We start from the raw sequence: 20515 nt of genomic DNA on the forward strand, positions 1-20515 counted from the left end.
AATAGGATTGTGTTGAGTAAAGGAAGCTATGGGACAAAGTGGTTTTATATAAAACAGAATAGGATTGTGTTGAGTAAAGGGAGCTATGGGCTAAAGTGGTTTTATATGAAACAGAATAGGATTGTGTTGAGTAAAGGGAGCTATGGGATAAAGTGGTTTTATATAAAACAGAATAGGATTGTGTTGAGTAAAGGAAGCTATGGGACAAAGTGGTTTTATATAAAACAGAATAGGATTGTGTTGAGTAAAGGGAGCTATGGGCTAAAGTGGTTTTATATGAAACAGAATAGGATTGTGTTGAGTAAAGGGAGCTATGGGATAAAGTGGTGGTAATTCTCTGGCAAAAAAAAAACAACCACTGTAGTTGAGATGGTCACAGTTTGGTTTAAAATATATTGCCCTTTCTCTCACCCAATACGGTTGGCTTCACTTCAAAATGAATTTAAAATGAAGGCATAATTTGTGTTCAAACAGAGTAGAGTTCAATTCCTTGAAGATTAATACTTAACATGAGACTAGTGATTTTCCTCAAGGCTTAAAGACACTTGAAAATCACCTGCCATTGTAATTGACTGACAAAGCTTCTTAGTTGTCCTTGACAAGTGTTATAGAGCCATATTACATTGAACTACAATGAAAACAGCATTTTGCATGATATTCAGTCAGAATAAAATAACAAAACAGAACAGAAAAGAATAAAGGAAAGAACAGAGACTGAGATCACAGCAGGGTTTACAAATAAGTTGGTCAAAGGAGTGACTCCTGTCTGATCATAACCATGAGGTCGAACACACACACACACACACACACACACACACACACACACACACACACACACACACACACACACACACACACACACACACACACACACACACACACACACACTCCCCACATTCTGACAGGCTAATATAAAAAGAGAGCAGAGAGCAGGAGCACAAGACGGGTAAATGTGGCCTTTGTCAGAATACCGACCTTGCCCTCTAACAGAGCTGAGCCGAAACAGAACAAAGACAGTCATGAATCCTCAATGAGCCTGCTTCACAACACAAGGCTACAAAAAGTCCTGGCTGATTTGAAATAGGAAAATATGAGGTGGTTTTATGTGAAACAGAATAGGATTGTGTTGAGTAAAGGGAGCTATGGGACAAAGTGATTTTGTATTAAACAGAATAGGATTGTGTTGAGTAAAGGGAGCTATGGGACAAAGTGATTTTATATTAAACAGAATAGGATTGTGTTGAGTAAAGGGAGCTATGGGATAAAGTGGTTTTATATAAAACAGAATAGGATTGTGTTGAGTAAAGGGAGCTATGGGATAAAGTGGTTTTATATAAAACAGAATAGGGTTGAGTAAAGGAAGCTATGGGATGAATTGGTTTTATATGAAACAGAATAGGATTGTTTTGAGTAAAGGGAGCTATGGGATAAAGTGGTGGTAATTCTCTGGCAAAAAAAACAACCACTGTAGTTGAGATGGTCACAGTTTGGTTTAAAATATATTGCCCTTTCTCTCACCCAATACGGTTGGCTTCACTTCAAAATGAATTTAAAATGAAGGCATAATTTGTGTTCAAACAGAGTAGAGTTCAATTCCTTGAAGATTAATACTTAACATGAGACTAGTGATTTTCCTCAAGGCTTAAAGACACTTGAAAATCACCTGCCACTGTAATTGACTGACAAAGCTTCTTAGTTGTCCTTGACAAGTGTTATAGAGCCATATTACATTGAACTACAATGAAAACAGCATTTTGCATGATATTCAGTCAGAATAAAATAACAAAACAGAAAAGAATAAAGGAAAGAACAGAGACTGAGATCACAGCAGGGTTTACAAATAAGTTGGTCAAAGGAGTGACTCCTGTCTGATCATAACCATGAGGTCGATCACACACACACACACACACACACACACACACACACACACACACACACACACACACACACACACACACACACACACACACACACACACACACACACACACACACACACACACACACACACACCTTGGTTAATGGGGAGGTGAGTGTAGCGAGTCAGTGAGGAGGTTAATGAGTTTGATCTGCCCAAAGCCTCACAAGATTAAACGACAACATGAACAAAGGAGGAGTCGAGGTGGTGGAAGATGGAGTGGGATGGCGGAGTAGATGGAGGGATAAAGAAGAGGTAGTGTTTATTGCTGGGGTCAGTTGTTGTGGTGTGTTTGTATGCAGCTCTGCAAAGCAAGTTGATTCCCTCAATCCGTCTCACTAATTTAGAAGAGTTAACGAGAGATTATAATCAACACGTACCACACCACACTGAGTCCATAATGGTATTCATAAAGTATGTGTACCAGTATTCAGATGTGTGAGACAGTGCTTTACCAGACGACTGAGAGCTGTTCCTAAGCTCTCTGTTGATTGGCAAATAAATTGGCTGTGTTGGTGGACATTTTATGCACTGCTGGCTTGCTGGGAATATTACAGAAACAGGGATTACTGTGCTCCGTCAGCCAGAACACGTCTTGTTGAGCAGAGATAGTGAGATGGCAGGTGCCAGAGAGTATCTCGACATGGAACACATTCAAATGCCAGCGGGAAACACGGGTTAAAATGATGATGGATACCGGATGATAGAGAAACAAAGATAACTTCATTATAATAATAATTATCTGTGTATTCCTGCAGAGATGTACGATCTTCATTTGACCTACATTGTCACAGCAAAAGGATCTTGCAGTAACAAGATTTGAACGTTTAGTCCATAACGTTGCTTGATCAGTGGTTAGGCTATTAGATGGGTTAAAGTATACCTGAAAAGTGCAATACTGTTAAAACAATCATGTGTTAGTGTAGGTTCAGGGAATTTATGGAAATCAAGAAGCTCATCTGCATTTCCTCATCTGAAAATTCTCAGCATCAAAATTCTCTCTCTCCAACTCCCACTGTACTGATATCTCTTGCAACACATTTGTGCTGGCTCGAATTCTGATCATTTCCTCTTGTTCAGGTCGACTCAAACCAGGGAGAGCCACTCCAATAATGTGTCAGAAAGATTGTTTTATTAGGTTAATAGCCAGGACAGAACAGAGCAGACAAAACAGGAAGGATTTGGATAAGTGGTGATCTCAGTCCATCAGGTTTGGATGTCAATTCCATTTAAATTCCAGTCAATTCAGGAAGTACACTGAAATCCAATTCCAATTCTCTTCAATGCTTTTCAATGAGGAAAATGTGTAATTGGAATTTGGTTTACTTTCTGAATTGCCTGGAATTAAATTAGAATTGTCTCAACCCTGCAGTCCATGTGTGCGTCCCAAATGGCACCCCATTCCTTCTATAGTGCATTACTTTTGACCAGGGTGCATAGGCCCATGTAAAAGGAACAGGGTCCAATTAAAGCTCCTTGGGCTCCCGAGTGGCGCAGAGGTCTAAGGCACTGCACCTCAGTGCTAGAGGCGTCACTACAGACACCCTGGTTGGAATCCAGGCTGTATCACAACCGGCAGTGGTTGAGAGTCCCATAGGGCGGCGCACAATTGGCCCAGCATCATCCGGGTTTGGCCGGTGTAGGCCGTCATTGTAAATAAGAATTTGTCCTCAACTGACTTGCCTAGTTAAATAAAGGTTATTTAACCTCTGACTCTACAGGAAGTACAGAGCAGTGGCGGTCGGTGCCGTGTAAGATGAGGGAGGACAATATATATTTTTTATGAGCATGGCCTTATTTCTATTACAGCATATTGGATGACTGTCATTCATATTCCATTCACACAGCTCAATATAACATCCATAGGTTTAGTCTACTACATGATACTCACCTTTTCCCTGCACCCATCATGAGGTTGCTACACCCTAACTTGGCCTATGAATGAACGTTTCCAGGTCAAGAGACATTTTTAGTAATCAAGGTGGCAGACAGTGACACATTCAATACCACCTTGCACACTCTTGCCTGCATCTATCAGTTGCAAACAAGAGTTTCTATTGGACAAATTCAGGTATGTTTATCCCAGTTTTTGGGATAAACGGAATGAATACACCCCTGATCACATGCAGACACAGTTAACTTTCTTAGCAGCCACATACAAACAGCATGATCATTTTTGCTCATTGTATAATTCCTTATCGTATATTGGGGCGGCAGGATAGCCTAGTGGTTAGAGCGTTGGACTAGTAACCAGAAGGTTGCAAGTTCAAACCCCTAAGCTGACAAGATACAAATCTGTCATTCTGCCCATGAACAGGCAGTTAACCCACTGTTCCTAGGCTGTCATTGAAAATAAGAATTTGTTCTTAACTGACTTGTCTAGTTAAATAAAGGTAAAATACATCTATGCGCTCTCTCTCTTTCCCTTCAATTGTGGACTTAAGTGCACAACACATCAGTTGTTGTTTCCAAACCTTCAAATAATTACCACCTACATAGCTACTATAACTAACGTGTTAGTAAACCCAATACAATCATGCAGTGCGGTGTACATTCAGCAATCAGTTTAGCAGTTATACCGGCGGGCCCCAGTGAAAATAATACTGGAAGAGGTTCCAGCGTTGGATAGCCATAGCCAGCTAGCTAACATAGTATCCTCCACTGTTTGAGCCTGGCGTTTGAGTAGGCTAAACTAGCTAGCTGCATTCACTAGCTAAGTGAATATACAACAAAATAAAGCTAGCCCTCTTTCGCTCCATCTCTCTCGCTTCTCTTTCATTTTAAAGAAATGAATTTGTTCAAAACTGCTCAACTATTGTCTTTCTCTCTCTTTGAGTCAACTACTCACCACATTTTATGCACTGTAGTGCTAGCTAGCTGTAGCTTATGCTTTCAGTACTAGATTCATTCTCTGATCCTTTGATTGGGTGGACAACAGTTCATGCTTCAAGAGGTCTGATAGGTTGGAGGACGTTCTCCGGAAGTTGTCATAATTACTGCGTAAATCTATGGAAGGGGGTGAGAACCATGAGCCTCCTAGAGTGCTGTTGAGGCTACTGTAGAGCTTAATTTCAAAACAGTGTGTTTTAATAATTTATTGGGTCACACGTGAATATATTTAGTATAGTGTTATCGAAAAAGGATAACTTTTTTAATGTTTCACAATTTTTATTAAATTCACTGAGGATGGTTCTCCCCTTCCTCCTCTGAGGAGCCTCCACTGGTACAGAGGAGGAGTGATAAATCAGAACACCTTCATCCAAAAGCACTTGCTCCCTCTCGCCCTTTCTTTTTGTCTTTCTCTCTCCTCTGTCTGTCCCCCCCCCACCACCACCACTCCCACCATGCCTACTGTCTCTGTGGATAACCAGCAAGATAATTATTTAAATTCTATTTTTCAATTTAAAAATAACAGTCACGCAAGCATACTTGAAGAGTAGACCACAGTGTGACTGACCATTCCATTCCAGCTAGTCCCTGATCGCACAGTCACTACCACTTCACAGGAGGGATGGGCAGGGCTCTATCACGTCATATCACAGGAGGTGTAGGCAGGATCCAGCCATGGAATTGTATGTGTCTCTACCACATCACAGCACGGGGGTGAGCAGGAGGAGTCTACCACTTCACACACAGGGGGGTCACAATCCAGGAATCACCCACCTGCAGCAGTCTCCGGACAGCGAATAGGGCGAGAGCGTGCCTGGCGTGAGAGGCCCCATTTTGTCAGAATGGGCAGGTGACGAACACCGGTCTAGAATTGAAAAACGGTCCAGATCGTAGCATAGCTACCCAGCTCAGAACACTGTAGACTGGCAAAGGTAGAGGAGCGAGAGAAGGGGAGGAAGAGGCAGAGGAGTTTGGAGCTGGGCGGGTGAAGGTGGGAGTTAGGAAGTGGTGGAGGAGGAGGAGGAGGATGGACGCCGGAAGAGTGAGGTTGGAAGCAGTGTTCGTGGGTGAGGTACTTGTAGTTGTTGGTGAATGAGGGAACGAGGTGAGGGTGTGTGCGGGTGAGTGTGTGCGTGGGGAAGGGAGGATGGTTCGAGGCCTGGTGTGTGAGTGTGGCTGCTTTGCCGTTGAACATCTTGGACTTCTGGTCTGTGTTGGGTTGTTTAGGTTTTACATCCAGCTCTCCTTCAGAACAGGTCCGGTCTACGAAGTGCAGTCCGCTACAGAGGCTGTCCATGTGCTGGCCTACATCGCTCAGAGAGTGAGAGAACTTCAGCGTCCCGTTGACGGTGGAGGGGCGGAGCAATGAAAGCCATTCCGTCCCGAAGGAGAGCCCGCCCCGGCCTTTGGAGGGCTTGAAGGCTGGGGGCGTGTCCAGGCAGAGTGTTGTCACAGAGATGCCCCCTCCTGACCCCTGAGAGGTTTTGCGGTTGGAGTTCATCAGAACCACAAAAGCTTCTGGTAGCATGGGTCTGGAGATGTGGCGGCAAGGCTGAGTGTGAGGGATCGGAGGGATGGAGGTTGGAGGAGGGGAGACAGGAAGGGATGGTCGGGCAGACGATAGCAGAAAACCAGTACAGGAGAGAAGGAGAGATGGGTAGAAAAAATATATATGAAATGAGCATGCTTCAAACAAAACATATAAAGGAAAGGATGGAGAGTTATATCAGGGAAACTCCCTCCCTGACCTCGCACAAAGGGGTTGGCATAAAGCAGAACACCATTTCTGGACAATAAAGTATTATTCTTCAGTACACTGATGTACTCCTCACTGCCATATCTAGTTCCCATCTATTCTGTTTAGCATCAGACAACACCATCTGTAACCCATCTGGCACCTTGCTTTCACGCTGCATACAATCAACTAAATCAACTAAGCATGAGACTGCTAAGATCCAGAGCCAGTAAACCCTCAGCAGCCCAACGCATTTGAAGGATGTACACCAGCAGATGTCATGGTTGGAGGGTTAAAGGTCAGGGGTTAGAGTTTAAAGGTTATTGTTTAAAGGTGTGTGTACAGTACCTGCAGATGTCCTGGTTGGAGGGGGTGACCGATGACCGTGAAAAGCTGCAGGGGACATTGACGGAGGTGGGACTCCCCGCCTGAGGAAGAGAGAGAGAGAGTGAAACACAAATATAATTCCGATTTGTCTCATCGGCATCACCAGAAAAATAGTAACATTGGGCTTCATTAACAATAAAGAGAAAGAGCTGGCCTCCGATTAGCTCTGTATCTTCCTCAGATAGCAAGTCGTTAGCTAGCTAGCAAGGGTATTTTCTGAGACTGCCAATGGAAATATCTCCAACGTTAGAGAACTAGCAAATAGCTTATGTAGAACTTCATCCAGTCTATATTACTACACTTACACAGAATGCATCATAAACATGGCATGTACTGACGCACAGTGTGATAAAACAACAACCACACTGACAAAGTCCAGGAGATAAAAGGGATTCAGCGTTGTCAAGAGTGCCGACCAAACTCATACAAATATACACAGTACAGCTGGCTGTTAGTTCACATTACATTACCACTAGCTGGCATCTGACGGAATTATTTCAAACGGCAAAACATTTGAACATTCCCACTGTTCCCCGGTCATTGGAAATAAGAATTTGTTCTTAACTGACTTGCCTAGTTAAAAAAAGGTTACATTTAATAAATAAATGAAATCAGACGCCTCCCAGGTATTAGCCTCTACTATACACCATCCACTAATTACCTATTGACTACATATGTAACCAAAGGGCAATTTATAGCTCAGGGGTTGGATGAGATCAATAAATGATTCAATGAATTCAACTCTGCCTTCACCTTCTCTCTCTGCCTGTCAATTCAAGGGCTTTACTTACCAAAGCAAGTGAAGTGGATAATAAACAAAAATGAACAGTAAACATTACACTCACAGTTCCAAATGAATAAATACATTTCAAATGTCATATTATGTCTATATACAGTGTTGTAACAATGTGAAAACAGTGAAAGTACAAATGGGAAAATAAATAAATATAAATATGGGTTGTATTTACAATGGTGTTTGTTCTTCACTGGTTGCCCTTTTCTTGTGGCAACTGGTCACAAATCTTGCTGTGATGGCTGTGATGGCACACAGATATGGGAGTTTATCAAAATTGGGTTTGTTTTCAAATTCTTTGTGGATCTGTGTAACCTGAGGGAAATATGTGTCTCTAATAGTGTCATACATTTGGCAGGAGGTCAGAAAGTGCAGCTCAGTTTCCACCTCATTCTGTGGGCAGTGTGCACATAGCCTGTCCTCTCTTGTGAGCCAGGTGTGCCTACGGCAGCCTTTCTCAATAGCAAGGCTATGCTCACTGAGTCCGTACATAGTCAAAGCATTCCTTAAGTTTGGGTCAGTCACAGTGGTCAGGTATTCTGCCACTGCGTACTCTCTGTTTAGGGCCAAGGAGCATTCTAGTTTGCACGGATTTTTTGTTGTCTTGCCATCTTGCGCACACACACACACACACACACACACACACACACACACACACACACACACACACACACACACACACACACACACACACACACACACACACACACACACACACACACACACACACACACACACACACACACACACACACACACACACACAAAGAAAACACACAAAGAAAAAATAACCACATGTAGGGGTGTGAGGATCAAAACAGAGGAGCTGTCTTTAAAATCAATGAGACAATATTTAACTGTGGAAGTAGAACATTTACATAGTGTGTTATTAAACACCAGCAAGTCTGGGAAAATGAGGAAGGTACTGTGTTAGCTATATCATTTTCAGATATACTGGCTATAATGGCACCGGAGGGGATGGCTGCCGTTTTATGGGTTCGTAACCATCTGTGCTACTTTGTTAGTTTTTTTCTCATTGTTTGTAACTAATTTTGCACATAATGTTGCTGCTACCTTCTCTTATGACCAAAAAGAGAGTCTGGATATCAGCACAGCAAGTACTCACCTCGAACTGGACAATTTTAAAAATGTAATGAGTCTGACGCGAAGGATATACTGCTTTGTCGAGACAAGTCCAAAATCCCCATTAAATCCCAGACGAGTAGGTAAACCACCACTACCCTCCGTATTATTGGCCAACGTGCAATCATTGGAAAACAAACTTCATAATCTATGATTAAGACTATCCTACCAACGGGACATTAAAAACTGTAATATGTTATTTTTCACCGGCTTAACAACGATAAGGATAATATAGAGCAGGCTGGCATTTCCGTGTTTCGGCAGGACATAGCAGCTATGTCTAGTAAGACGAGGGGCAGGGGTGTGTGTCTATTTGTCAATAACTGCTGGTGCGCGATGTTTAATATTAAAGAAGTCTTGAAGTATTGCTCACCTGAAGTAGAATACCTCATGATAAGCTGTAGACCACAATATCTATGTTATTGGTAGTTGTCTATTTACCACCAAGAACCGATGCTGGCACTAAGATCCCACTCAACGAGCTGTGTAAGGCCATAAGCAAACAAGAACATGCTCATCCAGAAGTGGTGCTCCAAGTGGCCGGGGACTTTAATGCAGGCAAACTTAAATCCGTTTTACCTAATTTCTACCAGCATGTCAAGTGTGCAGCCAGAGGAAAAACTCTAGACCACCTTTCCTCCACACACAGAGATGCATACAAATCTCTCCCTCGCCCTCCATTGGGCAAATCTGCTTACAATCACTGAAAAAACTAAAGCAGGAAGTACCAGTGACTCACTCAATACGGACGTGGTCAGATGACATGGATGCTACGCTACAGGACTGTTTTGCTAGCACAGACTGGGATTCATCTAATGGCATTGAGGAGTATACTACCTCAGTCAAAGGCTTCATCAAAAAGTGCATTGACGCCGTCATCCCCACAGTGACCGTACGTACATATCCCAACCAGAAGCCATGGATTACAGGCAACATCCGCACGAGCTAACAGCCAGAACTACAGCATTCAACGAGCAGGACACTAATCTGGACGCTTATAAGAAATCCTGCTATGCCCTCAGACGAACCATCAAACAGGTAAAGCTTCAATACAGGAATAAGATTGAATCCTACTACACAGTCTCTGACGCTTGTCAGATGTGGCAGGGCTTGACAACTATTACAGACTACAAAAAGTAGCCCAGTGACGAGTGCCTACCAGACGAGCTAAATGCCATTTATGCTCGCTTCGAGGCAACCAACACTGAAGCATGCATAAGAGCACCAGCTGTTCCGGGCAACTGTGTTATCACTCTCTCACCGTAGCTGACGTGAGTAAGACCTTTAAACAGGTCAACATGCACAAGGCTGCGGGGCCAGAAGGATTACCAGGACGTGTGCTCCGGGCATGTGCTGACCAACTGGCAGGTGTCTTCACTGACATTTTCAACATGTCCCTGATTGAGTCTGTAATACCAACATGTTTCAAGCAGACCTAACTGCCTAAATAACTACAGACCTGTAGCACTCACGTCCGTAGCCATGAAGTGCTTTGAAAGGCTGGTAATAGCTCACATCAACACTATTATCCCAGAAACCCTAGACCCACTCCAATTTGCATACCGCCCAAACAGATCCACGGATGATCCAATCTCTATTGCACTCCACACTACCCTTTCCCACCTGGACAACAGGAATACCTATGTGAGAATGCTATTCATTGACTAAAGCTCAGCGTTCAACACCATAGTACCCTCAAAGCTCATCACTAAGCTAAGGATCCTGGGACTAAACACCTCCCTCTGCAACTGGATCATGGACTTCCTGACGGGCCGCCCGCAGGTGGTGAGGGTAGGTAGCAACACATTTGCCATGCTGATCCTCAACACAGGGGCCCCCTAAGGGTGCATGCTCAGTCTCCTCCTGTACTCCCTGTTCACCCACAACTGCATGGTCAGGCACGACTCCAACACCATCATTAAGTTTGCAGATGACACAACAGTGGTAGGCCTGATCACTGACAACTACGAGATACCCTATAGGGAGCAGGTCAGAGACCTGGCCATGTGGTGCCAGAATAACAACCTATCCCTCAATGTAACCAAGACTAAGGAGATGATTGTGGACTACAGGAAAAGGAGGACCGAGCACACCCCCATTCTCATCGACGGGCTGTAGTGGAGCAGGTTGAGAGCTTCAAGTTCCTTGGTGTCCACATCACCAACAAATTAGAATGGTCCAAACACACCAAGACGGTCGTGAAGAGGGCACGACAAAGCCTATTCCCCCTCAGGAAACTAAAAAGATGTGTCCCGCCACACACCACTCCCTCTTTTACACTACTGCTACTCTCTGTTCATCATATATGCATAGCTCCTTTAATCATATCTACATGGACATACTACCTCAATCAGCCTGACTAACCAGTGTCTGTATGTAGCCTTCTACTTTTAAAGCCTCGCTGCTGTATATAGCCTCGCTACTGTTATTTTTCACTGTCTTTTTACTGTTGTTTTTATTTCTTTACTTACCTAATACCTTTTTTGCACTATTGGTTAGAGCCTGTAAGTAAGCATTTCACTGTAAGGGCTACCTGTTGTATTCGGCGCACGTGACAAATAAACTTGGATTTGATTTGATTCTATAAAAGGTAAATGCAATCATTGTGTCTGCCAATCTGTATGACTACAACCTCAGATCTGAATGGAACAGGCATTAAATAATTGGCTATACATTTGACTAACATTTATGCAATATACTTTTTACTTAACTATCCATGATCACCAGCACGTCTGTATGAAGCCGGTGATGAAACAAACAGAAAACTAAAAAGCTCAGAGATGAACCCACAGTCGTGGCACTGGCAAGTTCTAACAGAGCCTGTTAATGTGTGTCAGAATGGACACATCATTTTCCATTCCTGTCATTCTCCTCATACCTCAAACACATCTCTATCCAACTCTCTGCTCTTCTCTGTTTGCACAGCCAACATTTCCTTGTTCTTTAAATTTAATTTCCCTTTAGGTATTTCACCTCAGTGAACAAAATTAATGTATGAGTCTTACTGAGGTCAACGACCAAAGCAAATAACTTAGGCTTGGAGAGACCAAGAAGAGGCAGACTCAATCCAACCTAGTAACCATGATAATGACACTTACCGCAATAACAACTAGAAGCAGGCACTGTGTGCTACTGAAACCAGATTCTAATAAAAAAAAACGTATTCTACTGCCAATATGGGGCTGTATCACAACCAGCCGTGACAGAGTCCCATAGGGCGGCGCAAAATTATGGTTAGGGTTTGGCCGGGGTATTTCTTTTTATTATGGTATAATGGGAACAATGTCATCCAAAAAGTTTAACTTTTGAATCATCTGTCCATAGAACATTCTTCCAAGAATCTTGATGATCATCCAGGTTCTTTTTGGCAAAATTGAGTCAACTTTTTGGATGACATTGGTCCCATTATGCCTGGTGAAAATCAAACACTGCATTCCACAGTGAGAACCTTATACCAACAGTCAAGCATGGTGGTGGTAGTGTGATGGTTTGGGGATGCTTTGCTGCCTCAGGACCTGGACAACTTGCCTTAATATAAGGAACCATGAATTCTGCTCTGTATCAGAGAATTCTACAGCAGAATGTCAGGCCATCTGTCTGTGAGCTGAAGCGCAGCTGGGTCATGCAGCAAGACAATGAACCAAAACACACAATCAAGCTACATGAAAGTTGCTAAAAAGCAACACGTTTGAAGTTTTGAAATGACCCCGTCAAAGTCCAGACCTAATTGAGATGTTGTGGCAGGACTTGAAACGAGCAGTTCATGCTTGAAAACCCACAAATGTCCCTGAGTTAAAGCAGTTCTGCATGCAAGAGTGAGCCAACACTTCCAAAGCATTTGGTTGCAGTCATTGCAACTAAAGGTGGCACAACCAGTTGTTGAATGTAAGGGGGCAATAACTTTTTACACAGGTGAATTGGGTGTTGCATAAATTTGTTAACTAAATAAATAAAACAAGTATACTTTTTTTTTTTTAACTCAGGTTCCCTTTATCTAATATTAGGTTTTGGTTGAAGATCTGATAACATTCAGTACAAAACATCTGAACAATCTTTTCACAGCACTGTATAGTTGCAAGTCTTAACGACAACAACATTCTCAGTACCAAAATAGAAACGTTTTACTTTGTACCTTAGTTGAATGCACTGAATAAGTTGCTCTGGATAAGTGGATAAGTAAATGAGCAAAATGTAAATGTAACAATTACAACGCACACTGGGCATTATCATTTTCCTTTTTGGGGGGGCGGAGCTCATTAAAATAATGAGCTCCTTTCTTGTTACCAGGGTGGCATTACATCCTACCGACTCATGCCACCCGGCTCAAACATGGCCAACGGAACATTGCTATGGCGACGAAGTGACCCTGACTATTAGCAGATGTAAAGGCTTTATCCCACTAAGAGGCTCACAGGCTGCTCAGGAGAACACAACCAATCTGTCCCGGCAGAGAGAAGGGAGCGGGGGAGAGGGATAGTGGAGAGAGAAAGAGAGATACGGAGGGTAGATCGAGTGAGGTATGGGGACTAGTATTGTTCCAATATAAGGAACAATCCATGTAACACATCCATATGAAATCAATGTGTTTTTTTTAGATCAGTGCAGGTGAGTAACGAAGAGACAAGGAGAGGAGGCCCTGTAGACTATTGAGTTGCAGCCCTGATGTTTAATTAAGTGTCAGTTGGGGCGGAGGAGGTGAGACTGTGGCTGCACTCCAAACATTTAAATGTAAAATACTTTTTTTTTTTTAAATGATGTCTGACGAGTTGACATGTGCAGGGCAAGGAGCGAGGGAAGAATTAATTAATTTTCATTCATTTTAAATGGTCCGCTCTTGCCCGGAAATCTGTCACTCGTTCATCAAAGTTGTGTTTTCAGTCAGCATGGAACTGTTGTGTGCCTTACATGCGCTACAGTCAATTATGATTGCATTTCATATCTTGGCTAGAAGACAACGCATCCGCTGGCATCGAGTGTTAGCCATCCTACTACATGAGGTAAATCGAAAATCACAATGTAGAAGTGTGATGTCAGGGAAAGTTGTGCGCAAGCTAACATTTCCAAAAGCTAACCAAACAAAAACATCATTACTTTTATGATAAGTGTTTGAGCCGTCATGTGCATTAGTAGCACAGTTTCTAAATGATTTAGATTCGTTTTTACTTACACTTGTATGTTGACTTCTCCATGTTAATGCTGGTATTAAGTTTTGGCTGACTTTTCTTAGCAGATGCCCAATAATTCAATTTGCGATGATTGTACGTTTCAGGCCCCGGAGTGAACATAATTGTACACTCGCAAACTCGATCAAAAACGAGGGCTGATGGGCTTTCGTTGCCATCTTCCCTTGCTTGGCTAATCATTTGGCCCGACGGCAAAGATGGCCGCGGGGATTCTCCCAAGGGCATAAGGCGAGGGTAAGTGGAGGAGGGTGCGTCTTTTATGAGTTTGAAACGCAGCCTGTGTGTTTGGAGACGTCTCTCTCAATAAGAAGTGATCAGAGAGCTGTACCTCTGACTGTGGAAGTGACTGGCAGGTTAGGACCCCCTGTCAGTCTAGGCTCTGTTTCTCTACAAGATGTCTGTCTCCATTCTGTCCATCACCCTCTGTGTTATTTTCACTTTTCTGTCTTTCCCTCTCTCTCTTTCTATCCCTCTCTCGTCAAAATAACTTTTTGGTAGCCCTCAGTTCTTTAATCCACTCTTTCTCTCTCGGTTGCCCTTTGGTAGGTACAGGTCTGTCATATACCATTCATCCTGTATGTTCCATCTCTGACCTTACCTCTCGGTTGCCCTTTGGTAGGTACAGGTCTGTCATATACCATTCATCCTGTATGTTCCATCTCTGACCTTACCTCTCGGTTGCCCTTTGGTAGGTACAGGTCTGTCATATACCATTCATCCTGTATGTTCCATCTCTGACCTTACCTCTCGGTTGCCCTTTGGTAGGTACAGGTCTGTCATATACCATTCATCCTGTATGTTCCATCTCTGACCTTACCTCTCGGTTGCCCTTTGGTAGGTACAGGTCTGTCATATACCATTCATCCTGTATGTTCCATCTCTGACCTTACCTCTCGGTTGCCCTTTGGTAGGTACAGGTCTGTCATATACCATTCATCCTGTATGTTCCATCTCTGACCTTACCTCTCGGTTGCCCTTTGGTAGGTACAGGTCTGTCATATACCATTCATCCTGTATGTTCCATCTCTGACCTTACCTCTCGGTTGCCCTTTGGTAGGTACAGGTCTGTCATATACCATTCATCCTGTATGTTCCATCTCTGACCGTACCTCTCGGTTGCCCTTTGGTAGGTACAGGTCTGTCATATACCATTCATCCTGTATGTTCCATCTCTGACCTTACCTCTCGGTTGCCCTTTGGTAGGTACAGGTCTGTCATATACCATTCATCCTGTATGTTCTATCTCTGACCTTACCTTGGAAATGTTGCTGGACCTGCTGGCAGAATGACCCAGGTGCTTCTCATTCTGAAAGAGAGGAACAGAAAGACAATATTAGACACATTTAGTCATTTTGAAACACCAACCCCTGTAGCAGCAGATACTGTAAGTCATATCAACGTTTGACTGGGACAATAACCGAAAGGTCGCTGGTTTGAATTCCCGCGCTGACTAGGTGAAAAATCTGCCCTTGAGCAAGGCACCCTAATTGCTCCAGTAAATCGACCGGGATGAGAGTGTCTGCTAAATGACTAAAATGTAAATGTAAAATACCTTCTATTTTGAACTGCGTTAGAAACATAAGAGACAACAAAGATAATCTGTTATAACTTTTGCAATGATTATACATGATAACATATGGCTGGTAATGATTTTTACATCTTTACAGCACTGCACACTTACCAGCTGTTTGGTAATGGACACAAAACACCCTTACGCACGCACACTACGTCTCTCTTGCTCTCGTCCTCTCTGTCTATACATTACCATACTGATGCTTTCACAACAAGTTCAGTGGAATAGTCAGAAGATTTTCCGAAGACGATGAAAACTAGTTGATAGTTGATTAACTTGTTTCATGCTGAAGAAGCAGACTGACACGCACCAGCATACACTTTTTTCTTCTAATTACTCGATCCCTTCCCTTGTCTCGCCTTCCATAGTTGCCATGGTGATGCTAGTGAGAGGTCTGTGTGTTTAGTCTCCATTCTCTCTCTTCCATCCCAACCTCTCTCTCTCTCTCTCCATGTATGTCTGTGTGTTAAGTCTCCATTCCACCCTCTCTCTCTCCATGTATGTCTGTGTGTTAAGTCTCCATTCCACCCTCTCTCTCTCCATGTATGTCTGCGTGTTAAGGCTCCATTCCACCCTCTCTCTCTCCATGTATGTATGTGTGTTAAGTCTCCATTCCACCCTCTCTCTCTCCATGTATGTCTGTGTGTTACGTCTCCATTCCACCCTCTCTCTCTCCATGTATGTCTGTGTGTTACGTCTCCATTCCACCCTCTCTCTCTCCATGTATGTCTGTGTGTTAAGTCTCCATTCCACCCTCTCTCTCTCCATGTATGTCTGTGTGTTAAGTCTCCATTCCACGCTCTCTCTCTCCATGTATGTCTGTCATTGGCCGAACTTCAGCCTAAAGATACATAAGCAAGCAACAACAGACACACACACCAACTGCCCCACAAAAAACCCACCCACAAACATATATACAACACACATACATTAACGACTGAACTGTGAACTGATGGTGTGCCAACATCACACTATTACTTATCTCTGAGGGAGGCAGGGGCTGTGAATGATCTGCTGTCAAATAGCAGATAAGCATACAACACACGCATGCACACACGCGTGCGCACACACACACACTTCTGGTAAACAGACCCTGATGAATCCACACACAGCACATGCATCTGAGAACCTGTGTTTATCCTTCTGTGTGTGGCCATAATGGTTGGCTCATGTGACACAGGTTCTTTATGAAGAGCAGACTTAAACATACAGTATCGTACTGAGAAACAGAGCAACAGGCAGATACAAGGAGATAAAGAGAGAGAGAGAGCGAGAAGAGACGATAGGAAGAGAAAAAAAGAGAATGAGATAGAGAAAGAAAGAACGAGAGAAAGGGAGAGCGATAATATGGGGAACATAAATTATTTTTTGGTCCTCTGTTTCCTCGAGTAATGGAGTAATGATGAGGAACTCAAGGTTGCCATGAGAGCCGCTGCAAAGGGGAAATAACAAGCCTACTAATACAGAGCCTTCCCTCCAATTTAATAGGACAGGATGATTAGGATACAATGAGGAGAGGAAGAGAGACTGATAGATAGATGAGAGCAGGGAAGTGCTGAACACTCTCCCCGCTCAGATTAGAGAGTTAGGTCTTTCGTCCCAGTAAGGAACTGATGCAGTATTCATGTTCTCTCTCGCCGGCTCTCTCAGTAAAATATGTCACCAGTCTTACTGGGTTTGAGAGTCGTCTCATTGAACTCTAGACAGAGATATACAGCACACTGAGTATACCAAACATTAGGAACACCTTCCTAATATTGAGTCCCCCCACCCGGCAGCGTTGCAGTTCTTGACACAAACCTGGAACCTACTACCATACCCCGTTCAAAAGGACTTACATTTTCTGTCTTGCCCATTCACCCTCTCAAGGCACACATACACAATCCGTGTCTCAATTGTCTCAAGGCTTGAAAATCTTTTTAAAAACTCTCTCCTCACCTCTATACTGATTGAAGTGGATTTAACAAGTGACATCAATAAGGGATCATAGCTTTCACCTGGATTCACCTGGTCAGTCGATGTCACGGAAAGAGCAGCTGTTCTTACTATTCTGTATAGTCAGTATACAGTACATGAACATAGCACATACAGTATCATACTTATACTGAGAAACAGACAGATAAAAGGAAGATAACAGGAGAACAAGAGTGAATAAGATAACAAGAGAAGGGATGATCGAAAGAGAGAAATATAGTCAATGAGATTAAGAAGGAAATATATATAGAGAAAGAGAGTGATAATAATCGTATTTGTTGTCCTCTGTTCCTTCGCTAGTCAAAGATGTAGTAATGATGAGGAACTCACAGTTGCTATGAGAGCCACTGCTGAGGGAAAATAACAAGGCCACTAATACACAGCCGACCCTCCAATTTAATAGGGCAGAATAGGAAGAGGCGATGAGGAGAGATGGATAGATGAGGAGGGAAGAGCAAAGTGCTGAACACTCCAGACAAAAGAGAGAAGCATTTCATCCTGGCAAGGAACTAATCTACTTTCTCTGTTTATGTCTACCTTACTTTGTCTTTCACTGCCTTTTCCTTTGTTCTTCGCTCACACACACACACACACACACACACACACACACACACACACACACACACACACACACACACACACACACACACACACACACACACACACACACACACACACACACACACACACACACACACACACACACACACACAGAGTATCAGTGACAGTGGTCTATAATAGGACTAAGTCTCGGGAGTCATCCATTATTCTGTGAGAGAAACTCAAGAGTTTCAAACATCTCTGTCTCTCTTCTCCCTCCCTTTTCTCTCTCGGTTCTTTCTCTCTCCCTCTGTCTCTCTGTGGACTGGGTAACAACTCCTGGCTGTGATGATCCAGGCATGTGAGAGGGAGGTAAAGGGAGGCTCAGGAGGATATGACAGAGGAGAGGAGACATTTTGTCTTGGTGGTTCACGGCTCCGAGGCTTTAAGTCTCTGTTCAGGGGCTCAGAGCTTCAGGGCGTCTGTGTGGGCTATCTCTTGCCTCTATCTGAACCCTGAAGACTTTCACAATGTTCCATCTTTTCAGAACAGTTATGTTGAGGAATTCTAATCTTCATAAGTTCCCCTCATCTCCAAACCAGAGTTTGTCGGAAGTTTTAATTTCTTAAAAGTAGTCTAAAGTAGAACTATATCAACTATATAATCTTCTTTCCCTGTACCAGACAGTTACCTCATAACCATAGCCATATAATGTGTCAGTTCTATTAAGTGTATTTCTATTTCTGACCCGTCATCTATTTTTGCATACAGCCTACAGTACAACCAGCCTACTACAACGTCCCCACCCGCAGATTCAAAACAACGTCAGCCAGTCTATCACAACACAGCGAAGCTAGCATCATTAGCCTCCGGAAGCTAATCTAATCAAATTGTATTAGTCACATGCGCCGAATACAACAGGTGTAGGACCTTACAGTGAAATGCTTACTTACGAGCCCTTAACCTACAGAATAAGAGATAAAAGTAACAAGTAATTAAAGAGGAGCAGTAAAAAATAACAATATATTCAGGGAGGTTCCGGTACAGAGTCAATGTGTGGGGGCACCGGTTAGTTGAGGTAGTATGTACACGTAAGTAGAGTTAATTAAAGTGACTATGCATAGATGACAGTGGTGTGGAGAGAGGAGGGGGGGGGGCAATGTGAATAGTCTGGGTAGCCATTTGACTAGATGTCCAGGAGTCTTATGTCTTGGGGATAGAAGCTGTTTAGAAGCCTCTTGGACTTAGACTTGGCACTCCAGTACCGCTTGCCTTGTGGTAGCAGAGAGAACAGTTTATGACTAGGGTGGCTGGAGTCTTTGACAATTTTCAGGGCCTTCCTCTGACACCGCCTGGTATAGAGGTCCTGGATGGCAGGAAGCTTGGCCCCAGTGATGTACAAATGCTAATTAGCACCGAATTATTAACTAACTCAGCTATACACAACTTAAATAAATGACCCTTTAATTAAAGTCTCAAGGAGCAGAACATGTTTGAACTTTTCTTAGGATCTCATGCGTTGGTGGAAATCTGTCTGCGTTAGCTGCTTACATACTACAATAGTTTACCGAATCAAATTGATATTTAATATTGGATCTCTGGGTTATATACTAAATAGGAAAAGGTTAAATCCATTTGAATTGAATCACTTTTTGAAAGTTTACCTATTTTGCATACCCCACCATACCATGAGACACCCTTTTTTTGAGATGATATCATTTAAAGCAGTTTTATAATTTCTTGAAAAAATGCTTTTTTACATTTTTACTAAAATATTTGTTTTTCCTTAAACGACTTTTTCCCCCTACAAATTTGAACATGTTTTAGCAAAGACCCTATTTTACATAGTCGGAGGTATTGGATACAGGGTGGGTGTCAGATTTTGACTGATAAATGTACTAAAATATTAATATAAATGTCAAAATGTCAAAATTCAAATAGTACCATAAAGATGGTTGGAGGTCCACACATCAGAGAATGCTGACTTGAATGGGAATATATATTGTTTTAAATTATACTGTCAATCCTCCATAGGAAACCTATTGAAATCATAGAAATATAGATAATAGAATAGACATGACCATTTAAGTTGACATCTGATGGTGAGTGGAGCGGTGGCCATCTTTGTGGTTGTAATTAGAAGGTAACATTTCAATTAAATTTAAATTTCAGTGGTGTACCAGCTAAATTGCGGTGGTCTGAATTGAAGGGATAGGTCCCTATGATTGAAATGACACCCACCTGTATTCAAGAGCATGTTGTGTCTTAACCGATAGCAGCACAACACTAACACCTCAGATGATGTGAAGCAGAGAGTCTAAACTACAACAAATGCAAATATGAAAATAAATCTGAGTTGACATTGTTTGATAATTTACTTTG

The 20515-nt window shown here is 42.7% G+C and overlaps 2 protein-coding genes across 10 annotated transcripts in view; both read right to left on the reverse strand.

Moving 5' to 3' along the window:
• The window catches only part of LOC118366125 (E3 ubiquitin-protein ligase MARCHF8-like), a 131839-nt gene that overhangs the window by 10774 nt on the left and 100550 nt on the right, over positions 1-20515 (reverse strand). For all 9 annotated transcript variants that reach the window (XM_035748552.2, XM_035748553.2, XM_035748550.2 and 6 more), the window contains 2 exons: positions 15302-15352; positions 6890-6969 (listed from right to left, as the gene is read on the reverse strand). In XM_035748552.2, the coding sequence (XP_035604445.2) occupies positions 6890-6969; positions 15302-15352 (131 nt within the window). The remainder of the gene's footprint in view (positions 1-6889; positions 6970-15301; positions 15353-20515) is intronic.
• Positions 4513-6878, reverse strand: LOC118366129 (uncharacterized). The gene has a single exon (XM_035748561.2). The coding sequence runs from the start codon at positions 6332-6334 to the stop codon at positions 5672-5674; it is 663 nt and encodes a 220-aa protein (XP_035604454.1). The 5' UTR covers positions 6335-6878; the 3' UTR covers positions 4513-5671.

This window comes from Oncorhynchus keta, chromosome 2 (genome assembly GCF_023373465.1).
Source record: "Oncorhynchus keta strain PuntledgeMale-10-30-2019 chromosome 2, Oket_V2, whole genome shotgun sequence".
NCBI lineage: Eukaryota > Metazoa > Chordata > Actinopteri > Salmoniformes > Salmonidae > Oncorhynchus > Oncorhynchus keta.